At 39.4% G+C, this 12,615-nt stretch overlaps 2 protein-coding genes across 2 annotated transcripts; one reads left to right on the forward strand and one right to left on the reverse strand.

Moving 5' to 3' along the window:
• The first annotated feature begins 270 nt into the window (after window positions 1–270).
• LOC139700417 (cuticle protein 5-like) lies at window positions 271–4,085 on the forward strand. Its single transcript, XM_071599018.1, has 2 exons — window positions 271–340; window positions 3,005–4,085. Exons 1-2 carry the CDS (start codon window positions 323–325, stop codon window positions 3,539–3,541), a joined length of 555 nt encoding a protein of 184 aa, XP_071455119.1. The 5' UTR covers window positions 271–322; the 3' UTR covers window positions 3,542–4,085.
• Window positions 4,086–10,422: 6,337 nt separating this feature from the next.
• On the reverse strand, window positions 10,423–12,316 carry LOC139700428 (uncharacterized). Its single transcript, XM_071599029.1, has 2 exons — window positions 12,262–12,316; window positions 10,423–11,432 (listed from the first exon to the last, which is right to left on the reverse strand). The coding sequence occupies exons 1-2, from the start codon at window positions 12,274–12,276 to the stop codon at window positions 10,866–10,868; spliced, it is 582 nt and encodes a 193-aa protein (XP_071455130.1). The 5' UTR covers window positions 12,277–12,316; the 3' UTR covers window positions 10,423–10,865.
• Between the last annotated feature and the right edge of the window lie 299 nt (window positions 12,317–12,615).

The following is a 12,615-nucleotide window of genomic DNA, read 5'->3' on the forward strand; positions in this document are numbered from 1 at the left end:
ACGGGCGGGGTTCGAGCCAACTCACGAGGCCAAGCTCTCGCAAGGGTCCCGCTCACCCCCAGGAACGCCACTCTCCGTTTGGGGAGGGGGATGGACAGCGGTGGAGAGAACTTACTGGAGGGGGGGGAGTGATAGTCGGGTTGAAAATGGGCTAAACGGGGTAAAAAATGGACGAAGGGCGTGGCTGTGGCTACCGTAAGTACGACCTATATAAAACAGGGAGAGCCGACTAGGTAGTCAGCAGCACAGCGAAGTCTTAGGTCTCTTGACATCTCAAGTCCCCCAGTACTACTCTCCATCGGCACCCGAGAACGACGCAGAGATGACCGCCAAGATCACGGTAAGAACCGTAGCATTAATCGAGTAACCGCAAAAATCATTCGATCGTGTGCGTTGAAATAACTGGCTTAGTTTCCGTTGAAAACGGATTCGCAAGCTCAATTTGGATTGGTGAAGGATCACAGACGAGCTCCACCGTTTCTCAAACCAGAAGATAAGCATTTTCTCTTAAATCATTGTTGATATATAGATAACAAATTTTTTCCTTCTTTCAGTAATATATGTACACGGGTTTTTATTTTTGAATATCTGTGTGTGCATAAGTATATATATATATATATATATATATATATATATATATATATATATATAATTATATATATACTTCCTTTACTAGCGACAAACCTTCCTTTTTTCAAAAGCTAAACCCCTCAAAAAAAAATATATATGTAAAAATACACACTATATAAATATATATCCCTGCCACTGTGAGGCCTCGTCTTTTCCAAAAGCGGTCTTGTAGTGCCATTTACATTTAAATTGCAACTTAATCAAGTAATCTGGACACACTTTTGTGTTCTGCAATCCGTAGCATTGTTAATATATGTATCTATTACTTTTAAAATGAAGGTTCACAAAATTAAGGCACTCAGTCTTTTTAATTTTGGCTTTAGGACAGGCTGAGCATAATAAATAATATCCATAGCGGGAATGTAATAACAGTTCAAGAAGTTATATCTCAGCAAACATTAAACTTTCCCCTCTTTAATGAGAGAATTAGAAAATGCTATGTCATCGAAGGTTATGTTTCTTGTACGTATAAACGTTCTCAAACCGCATTCTGAATGATATTACATTGCGATAAACGCGTCACAGCTTCCAATTGTGTTGGATTATATCTAACGCACCTCTGGGAAACTAACCAGTTTTTTTACGCCTTTCCTATTGCTAGACATTTCTTAACTGGATATTTCTTAACTGACCAACTACTGCTGAAAATGAATTCTTCTGCATTTTTGTGATAGAAATTTCTCTATTGGCTACATTGATTCATATTCACTATCGATTCGCCATAGGTATAAAGAGTCCAAGATGGTTTCGAAGTTCATCGTTTGAAAAATTAAAATAATTCTACAGCTTTAGGTAAACATTGGATTAAATCTTTTGATTAAGTAATTATTAATGTTTTTAAGAGTATAATTTAAAAAATATACCGAGTAACCGCAAAATACCTTGTGCGCGGTGATGTTAACTTGGCAAATGGAAATATATTACCAGAAGTATCGACTCTCCTTACGAAGCATTCAATCGCCGAACGCTTAGCAAAAAACAAGAGAATGCTAGTCAGCATTCGGAAAATTTTGAGTGGATGAAATTCCTTAAGTGACAACTCAATTACTAAATTGGATAATAACGCGGAAATATGTGGGAAAAAATTTCATTCCAAGAGCAATAAGTGACAGTTATTAAGGTCAACAGCTCATGTGATTTGGAATGCATGCTTAGAACAGCGTTAGAGAAATCAAACATCACAAGACAGGGGAAACATTACATTGAGCAATTATTATTAATGTACTGACTGGTTGCAATTAGAGTAACCATGGAAGAAGAGCTGTAACAATCAATGCAATTAACCTTAAGACTATTATATCTTAGCATTACCGAGTATTTATCTTCCCAATAGGTATCTATGAGAATATGAAATAAAGAGTAAAGAATAGCTTGAAAGTTCTTCAAAATACACAATAAATGAATTTTGATAATTTTGGGCCAACATTTCACGAATGCAAAAATTACCATGTCGGCTGTCGGTTCAAATATTATTTGCTTGCTTAAAGGTATGTCAGTTATTCCCAATAGGTCGGTGTTTTTGGGAAAGGAATATGGAAACAATAAAAAGTTCACCTAATTTCTTTTAGTCTTTCACCTTAAAATTGCTTTTAGTGTTTATAATCTAAGGGAATTCATTGAAAGTTGCCTTATTAATTGGAGTAAATAAAATCTGACAGAAACGAATGAAGTGAGAGCTGACTATTCCGGCTGTTAGGCTATGAGAGAATATTCTCAGAATGTTCCTATGGCAAAAGGCCAGGGAGTGGATTATAAGTGTAAAATTAAAATTATCATCCGTATTCTAAAGAGATATCATACAATTATCATTTTTTAATTTCAATATTCTCAAATAGCCTGTACCATACCTAAAATTTTATTGAAATCCTTGAAATTTTATTCATCGACCAATGATTCATTTCTCAACGATACAAATGATCGAATTTGTGAAGGAAAAACTTCCTTTAAAAGCCTGTAAAGCATATTTTGATAGCTGAGATTCCCTAAGTTAAATATGCTGCGATCACTAAACTAAACGAATTTAGAAATTCTATGCCAGTATTAGTAATGTTTTCCTGACTCAATTTTCAATTAATTAGTGCAGAATGCACGTGCCGCCAATGGAATGATCTCGAAATTTTCAGAAATTTCTCGAAAGTCTGGAGATTGCCGTTGAAAATACCCCGTGATTAAGGAGGATTTTTAAAATTCGACTTATTGACTAGAGCGCATAAAATTCAGCTTGCAAGGACAATTCAAGAACTAAAGGCCTCAGTATTAGCAGTATGAGGAGGTGGAGTCAGAATGCCGAAGTGGAGAGTCTTGTACTCTCTGCCCCGGCAATGACTCGCATATCATTATTCCGTTCGTTGAAATCACTTTCCTTTCCTCGCAGATCGTCCTCGCCTTGTGCGTGGCCTCCGCCCTGGGCGGTGCCATTCCCGCCGCCAAGTATCCCGCCGGCGTCAACCCCCACGCCTGCCCCAACTACCCCTACTGCGATAACGTGGCCCTCGCTGCACACGGCGCCGGACACCACAACGTCGCACCATACGCCGCACCCGCCTACGCCGCCTACGGACACCACGGTGCCGTCGGAGTCCACGGACCCGCTGGACCCAAGGTGTACCCCGCCGGAGTCGACCCCCATATCTGCCCCAACTACCCCTTCTGCGGACCCACCCCTGCCCACGTCGCTGGACACCACGCTGGCGCCTGGGCCGGCGCCCACCACGGAGCCGGCGCCTGGGCCGGAGCACACAACCACTGGGACGATGGCTCTTACCACGGTGACGACGGGTCCTACCACGGTGGAGAGGACGACGGATCCTATCACCACTGGGACGATGGCTCCCATGACGGACACTGGGATGATGGCTCCTACAACCACTGGGACGATGGCTCCTACCACCACGGAGGACACCACTGGTGAACGTGGTGAAACCCGCCGGCGACACCCTGCACCCGGGTTCTCCTCCCTCCCTCCACATTGGGGCCTCGACTTGAGCCTCTAGGGGTGAATCTGACTCCTTTGTTGAATCGTTGTTGAAGGATTCACCCCTCTTCCCTCCTTCCTTCTCAGCCTCCTTCCCACCGAAGTCCCTCAGCGTTCCCGATGGACGAGTAACCCAACAACTCTCTTCGCTTCTGATATCCACTGCGATGCCTGCAGTGCTGGTTTCTCGAGAGACCAGCCGGACGACAGTCGAGAGTGGCAGTGAGTGAAGAGGTCGACTCTCCTCCATCTCCGTTCCCATCCAACAACCGGCTGAACATCCGCCTTCTGGACTTGATTTATGTGCGCTGGCAAGCTTACACCGATCTTGTCAAAGGAAAATCGTTCATCGGAGTTTGTCCTCAAGAGGCCAAGATTTGCTGTGACTGCCCACATTTAAATAGCAGCATCTTAACCTCCCAAAGATGCTGCAAAGATTTTCGAATATCTTTGATGAAATAAATTATATCTGTTGATGAAATTTGTTTTTATGATTTATGCCTTTCCCGATAGCCTTTCCTATTCAGATTATCCCTTTGTAGAATTGAATCATACCTCAGTAATTTTTCACTGACAAAGCTTTGGTAATTTTACAAGTATAATCAGTATGTGAAAAATGTATGTCATTAGTTAAAGCAACAGCATATTTCAATATGTTTTGTAAATTTCCCAAGGAGTATTTTCGAGTCATTTGTCCCACAGATTTTCCAATTTTCTACCATAATGCAATGGTATTTTTCGTGCAATCCCCGGACCAATGCTTTTTTTATGACACTGAATATCTTCAGATTTAGTGTTTCAGTCATATTTTCCATAGTTTTAATTAAGTAAGCTCTATTGATTCTGGTGGGTTCACAAGTATGTGAAAAAATAATATCATTAAATATCAGGGTAACTATAATAATCAAATAGTCTTTTACGTCATCGTAAAATATGTATCAATTATAAACATCAGCCATTTATGAGTCTCGGATTTCTGATGGCACGGTAATTAATTTCATCTCGAACTCACAAAATGAAAAATATTTCAAAACTATCATGAATTTCATCTCGATATATCACGTTCCAACATTTAAATGTATTCACTTTTTTTACAACTTTTGAATGGTATTTAACTACGGAAATCAATATTAAAATCCGTGTTTTGAAAGATAAAAACAATCATTATGACTCGGAAAATTAAACGGTAAAGATCAGAAGCATTCTGGCCTTGGTCGTAATAAGATATTTTCAAAATCCATGCATATAATCTCTAAATTGATTCATAGCACTGATGAATAATGACACTATTCATTTGCAGATTTATAAGGCAAATCAAAAAGTTTATAGTTAAATATCTGAAACGGTAAATAGCAAAGAGTCAAAAGATAAACGCTAGTCATCACTTCACACAGCGAAGGTCAGTTTGATTGGAGGGAAAGTCCAGCTTACCTCGTGTTGTGCCCTAAGGTGCGCCTCGGCGGGCGAACACCCGCATTCCAGAAACGTGAGGTTCATTTCCCTTTCTTTGCATCCCTTGCACTTCAGATAAATCAATTTAGAACAGTGAACTTAGGAAATCATTTGAGTTGGGCTTTCTCGCTACGATCACTATACAATTGTGATGAGAGAATGAATGCATGGCATTTACGTGTTTTCTTTGTGAAAATCACTTTCTAACTTATGATACACATGCTCTAAGATATATTATTAGATCAAAAACTGTATTTCAAGGTGATGAAATAACTAATTTTTCATAGTATCAAAGATATCAAGCTTGATTTCATGGAGGATATTTTTTTAGAAATTTATGACAACACAAAGAATTATTTTATAAAAACTCGGATATTCACATTCCAAAAACTTTATAATTTATTGCTATAATCATTAATTTCTCTTTCTAGCAAAAGTCACAACAATACAACCTAATTATACTACAGTAATCCCGTATTTTGTAAACGAATGGTTGGAGTGAGGAATGCCCACAGACACAGTAATTTAGTTGCGTACATAGAGCGCACAGTGACCCCTGGAGAAATTCAAATCCTCAAAATAATTTCTCACACAAAAGAAACACAGAATCACAAAAAAAGGTAAACATCATTTAAATTTTTTTATAATTTTACCCAGTACCAGCTTCTTCCTTCATCTAATTGGCAATAGGCTCGACCAACGGGATGACCAAGGAAGAAGAGGAGGAGAGATCACGTGGGTTGGGACTGCTCAAAGATAAACGGTTGTTGAGGAAGTGAAGCGGAATATTGTCAATTCGCTTCGCTCGAATCTAATTGCTTAGAAAGATTTATGAACAACACATATGGATGTCACCTCTACTGTTTTTAAGAGAACTTCCGTGGCTGCAGATGGGAGCGTTTCATGTAACTATGGATGCATTTTGGGGGAGCGATAATGTGCCATGGGAACTGAGAAGGAGAAGAGCACGAAGGAACGATGATCAGTGATTATTAGTTCTTAAAATGAGAAAGTGGTGCATTGGCCGATTCTGAAAGTCGGGCAGTGTTTGAATTTTTTCGTTTAAACTTTCTCAACTATTTATTCTTACATGTGTACATATTTCCATTCAGTGTTAAAATTCTCATTATTACATGTACCACTTGGTACATTACAAATCAATCGATAGTAGTAGTGCATTTTTAATTGTTAAACTTATTATCTCGGATTGAGCCGGTATTAAAGCCAGTATTATTTTTTAGATTATTTCATTACTACTTTTTTAAATTATTTTTCCAACGGTGGCTGTCGAAAAATTTCATTTCTCCTTTTTTCATAGTTCCTAAAATAATATTTACCTTAAATAACCTTTTTATTTTTTCACACAAATCTTTTTATACCACCGGTTTTCTACATCTACATCTACTTAATACCCCGCAAGCCGCCGCAAGGTCGTATGGCGGGGGGTGTTAAGACACCACCCGTAATTTAGAAAAGAAAAAAAAACCGCATGCTAGAACCACAAATTCATACATCCACAAAAAATGGCATACATTCATGCAAGAACACTTACACCCCACACACATGCAAACACTCAAACTACATTTTACATACACATGCACCTAAAAGTATACCTAACAGCTTTGTAGTGTTAACTTATCCCCGACTTGTAAATTGAATGCTTTTAATGTTTCTAAAGTGACTTCGGTTTCTTACTATTATGATTTCTGATTGCTCGGGGAAAGAATGAGTATTTGTACCTATCTCTACTGGAATCTATCTCCCTTATTTTATCTTTGTGGTCTGATTTGTTTTGAAGCATAGGCAACATTAACAGTTATAAAATCATAAAGTCAGCATTAACTTCATCTATAAAAATTTTTAAAACTTATTTTAGGTGTTATCTGATGATTTTAAGGTAACTAATATGCCTCCTACCATTTCGCTATAAAAACTGGGATTTACTGATGAATATTCATTTTCTGCTATAGTTTTTGTGCAAAATATAGTAAGGTTTCACTTAAACCCAAAGTAATTATCTAAAATAATTGCAGAAATTAATATTTTCTTTTCAGATAAGATATTAAAGATCCTATACTTTTCCAATAAAATGCTGTGTGTTCAATTTTTACTCATGACTTTATGAGTTAGTGTACTCAAATATCATAAAAATTCAGAAGCGAGGTGCGACTACAGCGAGTATGACGCGAAACAAACTTTCGCGTCAATTTACGATGATCCTCCGATGCTAATTCTTTCGCCTACGCGCGCGCTGTCGTAAAGAGCCGCTGGTATGCTACGGTATCAACTTAAAGGCAAATTAGATTTCCACATCCGTAACTCACTACTGGGAGTAGCTGCGGTACTTTTTCATTATGGTGCGGTTTCTCACTTAAATCTTGCGTTAGAGACGCGATTCTAAATACATTTGATATGTAACGGTAAGTTATATCGAACTTCAGTTGCACGTAAGGAGAGACTCGGCCAGTGCATGCAAAAGAAAAAAATCGACCGAGAGTCTTTGGAAAAAGGCACTCAAATTTGCACGATTTCCTTCTTAAATCGCATTCTGTTGCTGCGATTTTATAATCATTGGGTAGAACATGTCGACTCCCGCATTGATTTAAAGAAATGTTTCCATCTGTCCATTTTAAGACCACAACGGTCGAAAAGAAACGCGAAGGAAATACTAACTTTGTACAAACAGAATCAGTTTTGAATGATGCTGTGGAAGACTTTGAGTTTTTGTGTTTTACGTTTCTATCTAGGGGAAGATTTATCTTTGGAATAGGGAGGCGTGAGTACTGGGAAGGAATTTATAAGGGCTATTTGGTGTTGATACAGATACGTTGATCACGGAGGGGGCGAGACTGAGGGACAGACCGTTTGGTATGTGGGGGATGTAAGTTACTTAATTGAAAGTCCTGTATGTTTATATGGTCCCGATATGGAATTTAGCTTTGATATTTCTGTTTAGAGGGGAAATTCGGGCAACTAAAACGAAATTTCAGATTTCATGGAGTATTTTGAGAAGAAAATTTTGGGGCAGTAAAAAAAACCATGGATGTAATTTTAATGGAAGAAATTCAAGCTTTACGGGTGCAGATAGTGTTTTGCCAAAATAATAAAATGTCATCCATACGTTTTACTTAAAGTAATGGGTGGTTTAAGAGCTGTATTTGTTCGAGAAAACTGAGGCATTAGTATTTATTGTGTCACCCTCTGTGGAAAAAACGATGTATCCCGTGTTCTCTCACCATCCGTGATTACCTCATATGCCATAACATCATTTCCCTAAACGAATTACTTTCGAGGCTTATTGCCTCTACAGTCATCAATGGCCATCCAGTTAAAGGAGTTGCAGAAGAAATTATCAAAAAACCATTGGGTCTTGATTTTACGTTTTTCAACTGACGGATCGCCGGAAATTTTAACCACCACAGTAAAACAAAATTAGTTTATTGTATTTAAGTGGGTAACTGTAGCTCAAGATTTATTATTGCTTTTTATAGCAAATAAAAAAGTGTAAATTTCAAGGAAAACAACAAGCAGTTAATCAAATGTCAACCCAATACTCAATATAAGAAAATTCAAAGGGGATAAAGGATATATTAATATAAATGAAATTTCAAAATCTCAATCTAATTACGATCGTTAGGAAATAAACTCAACAATTTATGGAACAATTAAAATTTTTAAACTACAGAATTTGCAAACATTACTATTAAGTCATTGTAACTTCATTATTCCGTGCCAGTAAATAGGAATTTTATTTTGGTTCGAGAAGATGATGAATTCAAATTTTTAAATTTGCCAAGAACGAGACATTTAGGTGTGGGAAATAAACTCTAAAAAACAAAATAGTACCTAGCTTGGTTATATAAATATAATATGTTTAAAGCTTGATAGAATTGTTTTACAAGTTTAGACCATTTTATCAAGATAATAAATTTCGTTAATAATATTTATAATATTCCGTCTAATTATCCCTATGAAAATTCTAACATGGTGATATTAAGATGAGGGTAAACTTATTAAGGTGAAATTAAAAGTACTTTTTAAACTAGTAATTTTGATTGTAAATGCCTCTAGGTTAAATTTAAATTTAATATGATATCTACATCTACATCAATACCCTGCAAGCAACCAAAAAGGTGTGTGGCAGGGGGTGCAGCACCAGGAGGAAAGGGTAAGGGATGAGGGGGTTACGGTTTTTCAAATGGATGGGGAAAGGTGAGGGGAACCTGCACAAAAAATATATAAATATAATTGTATAACCATGCGCAGTCGCTACCTTGTAGGTTAATACTTATTATGTCGAGGCGACTAGTGGGGGATTTCGATTACAAGCATTCTGGTCTCTTATTGTTCTTGGAAAAAATGACCACTTAAACCTGTCTGTCTTACAGTCAATCTCTCTAATCTTATATTCGTGATCCCTCCACCCGTAGTACGTTAGAGTTCGTATTATGTTCTTGATGTCATCGGAATAGGACCCATCTTTAAATGTTTTTGATAAGTTAAATCTATATTGTAAACGCCGCTGTGTAAGGGAATCCCAGCCTAAATTTTCTAGCAAAGTAGTTACGCTACTGCGTTGGTCATAAAATTTTTTGACAAATCTAGTCCCCCTCCGCTGAACTCGATCCGATTCCGAAATCAAATTTATCTCTTTAGGATCCCATATACTGGCAGCATACTCTAGGTGGGGCCTAACTAGGGCAAGAAAACATCATTCCTTCACTTTTTCGTCACCTTTACCCAGCACTCTTTTTACAAATCCCAATTTTTTATAAGCACGACAACTACTACTTATCCAGAAGATTGTGCATTCTCCTTTAAAAAATCACTTGCAATACTTTCTATAAGTACCGTGGAAGATCAAAGTTGAGATACTTTCTGTCGAATGCAAGTGAAAGAACTAGTAATTTTCACCCTGTGAAACGGCGATGAAACTATATACATATTGTATGTGAGACCAACACAAAATCAAGATCTTCAAAATAGGCTGTATCAAAATGCGGTCGTGGTGCGATGGACAATGCTGCGACAAGGTAACTACTGACAAGCTCTTTTTGTTTTCAAAGTAGCGCCGGGAGCCAGTATCCAATTAACTCGAATAATCCTTATGTTACGCGTAAAAATATGGAATTGGTGGTAATTTTTCAGTTGCGGCGGAAGTATGCATAAACTCTGAGTATTTTGTTTACTACACAAAAGCAAACCTGGGTTGAAAAAAGTTCAATTGATCAATAATCATGCTGTTAATTTACAATTTCCTTTTTACGGGACTGTTTAATTCAATAACAGTTATCGCATCCTGCAATGGAACATTTTCATAGAATACAATAAAGGTGGTATTGAGGAGAAAAATAATTGCAATGGTATCCATAATCAACTACTCATTTATTTCAAAAAATATTTTTTTACATATTTCATGGAATTGCGAAGTGTATGAAACAGTCACAGCGTTGCTTTGGCCACGAGGTACCATTACAATATTACAAATAAAATTAATATGTATGTACAATGGTTAGGTACTCGTTTGCACAGAAAATGGGTGTAGAAAATGCAGAGGTTAGCCAATCACGATATTAACACCATGGATTTTAACATTGAAATGTAACATTAACAAAACGCTAACATTGAACCGTTTACGTAAAACGAAGGAAACCTTTCGAGGATAAGCGTAATCCTGATGGACAAACAGAAACATTCAAAGCGTCAACAAATGGGTCGAATCTGCCTCCAGGGGACCTCCAGACGGGGCCCCATTGTGGAGAGAGGGGAGAACCCAAGGGGTGGGTGTTGCCGTTGAGTATCATCGCGTTCACCAGTGGTGTCCTCCGTGGTGGTAGGAACCATCATCCCAGTGGTTGTAGGAGCCATCATCCCAGTGTCCGTCATGGGAGCCATCGTCCCAGTGGTGGTAGGATCCGTCGTCCTCTCCACCGTGGTAGGACCCGTCGTCACCGTGGTACGAGCCATCGTCCCACTGGTTGTGTGCTCCGGCCCAGGCGCCGGCTCCGTGATGGGCGCCGGCCCAGGCGCCAGCTCCGTGGTGGGCGCCGGCCCAGGCACCAGCGTGGTGTCCAGCGACGTGAGCAGGGGTGGGTCCGCAGAAGGGGTAGTTGGGGCAGACATGGGGGTCGACTCCGGCGGGGTACACCTTGGGTCCAGCGGGTCCGTGGACTCCGACGGCACCGTGGTGTCCGTAGGCGGCGTAGGCGGGTGCGGCGTAGGGTGCGACGTTGTGGTGTCCGGCGGCGTGTGCAGCGAGGGCCACGTTGTCGCAGTAGGGGTAGTTGGGGCAGGCGTGGGGGTTGACGCCGGCGGGATACTTGGCGGCGGGAATGGCACCGCCCAGGGCGGAGGCCACGCACAAGGCGAGGACGATCTGCGAGGAAAGGAAAGTGATTTCAACGAACGGAATAATGATATGCGAGTCATTGCCGGGGCAGAGAGTACAAGACTCTCCACTTCGGCATTCTGACTCAACTTCCGCAAACTGTTAATGTCGGGGTCCTTAGTTCTCGACTTGTCCTTTTGATACATTGCTCACGGAAATCTTCAATAATTCGGGAAATTTATAAAAGTATTGACTTTTTCAGTGGTGGCGCATGCCTTCTCCAAATTCCACGTGATAAACTGTGCGGCGGTTAACATGAATGAAAACCAGGAGATCATTATTGGGAATGACTGCTGACATAGTATTTGTACATTCTGAAAATCTACCTCTCTTAGCAGCAAGTTTAGTTATGGGAAAATCAGCTGAGAAAATATGCTTCATATGCATGTTTTCAATTATATTTTTGCCTTTTTGTTTTCGTGGGTCCTTGACGCAACCAAAAAACCATTTAATGATTGATGAAATTTTAAGGATTTCAATAATATTCTTGGGACGATACAGAATATTTTAGTGCATTTAGATTGAAAGTTGAAAAAGTTAGTTGAAGCCTTTTAAAATATTGATGATATATTTAAAATATTTCAATGCTGCCTACACCTGATTTAAACCTCGGCACTGATAAGCAAAGGATAGATAAGTGATTTACAATAATCTACAGCTGCTAAACTATGTTTAAAGTGCTTTAACTTATACTTAAACGTATATCACGTTTTCTTGCCACAATGAGTACATTATGTGTACCGGCGATGATAAAGTTTCACCCAATATCTCTCTCTGTACACTAGAAGCCCAATGCTTCCCGGTTAGCATTTCTTACCATTTGGTAGACCATGGCGTCTGCTTTCTATCCGTGTGCTGGTCCTAGAGACAACGCTGTGCTGGTGACTGATGCAGTGTCGGAGGCGCAGTGTTTTATACCAGATCGGCCTGCACGCCACGCCCTCCCGCGAAGTTACCTTTCCATCGATCACCAACGAGTCCGTTGGCCATTGGTCCCTTCGGATCACACACAGGGAGGGACAACGAGCAGGAGGGTGGGCAAGGGGTGACCTCCAAATACCTCAAAACCTATCGATTGTCATCACTTTCATTCCCGGGCAAACTTCGACACAGTAATTTCCACATTTCACGCTGCATTGTCTAAAATAAAAACATTAATGCATAAAAACGA

The sequence above is a fragment of the Hetaerina americana genome, unplaced genomic scaffold (assembly GCF_022747635.1).
Source record: "Hetaerina americana unplaced genomic scaffold, ioHetAmer1.1.p SCAF_1, whole genome shotgun sequence".
Classification (NCBI taxonomy): domain Eukaryota; kingdom Metazoa; phylum Arthropoda; class Insecta; order Odonata; family Calopterygidae; genus Hetaerina; species Hetaerina americana.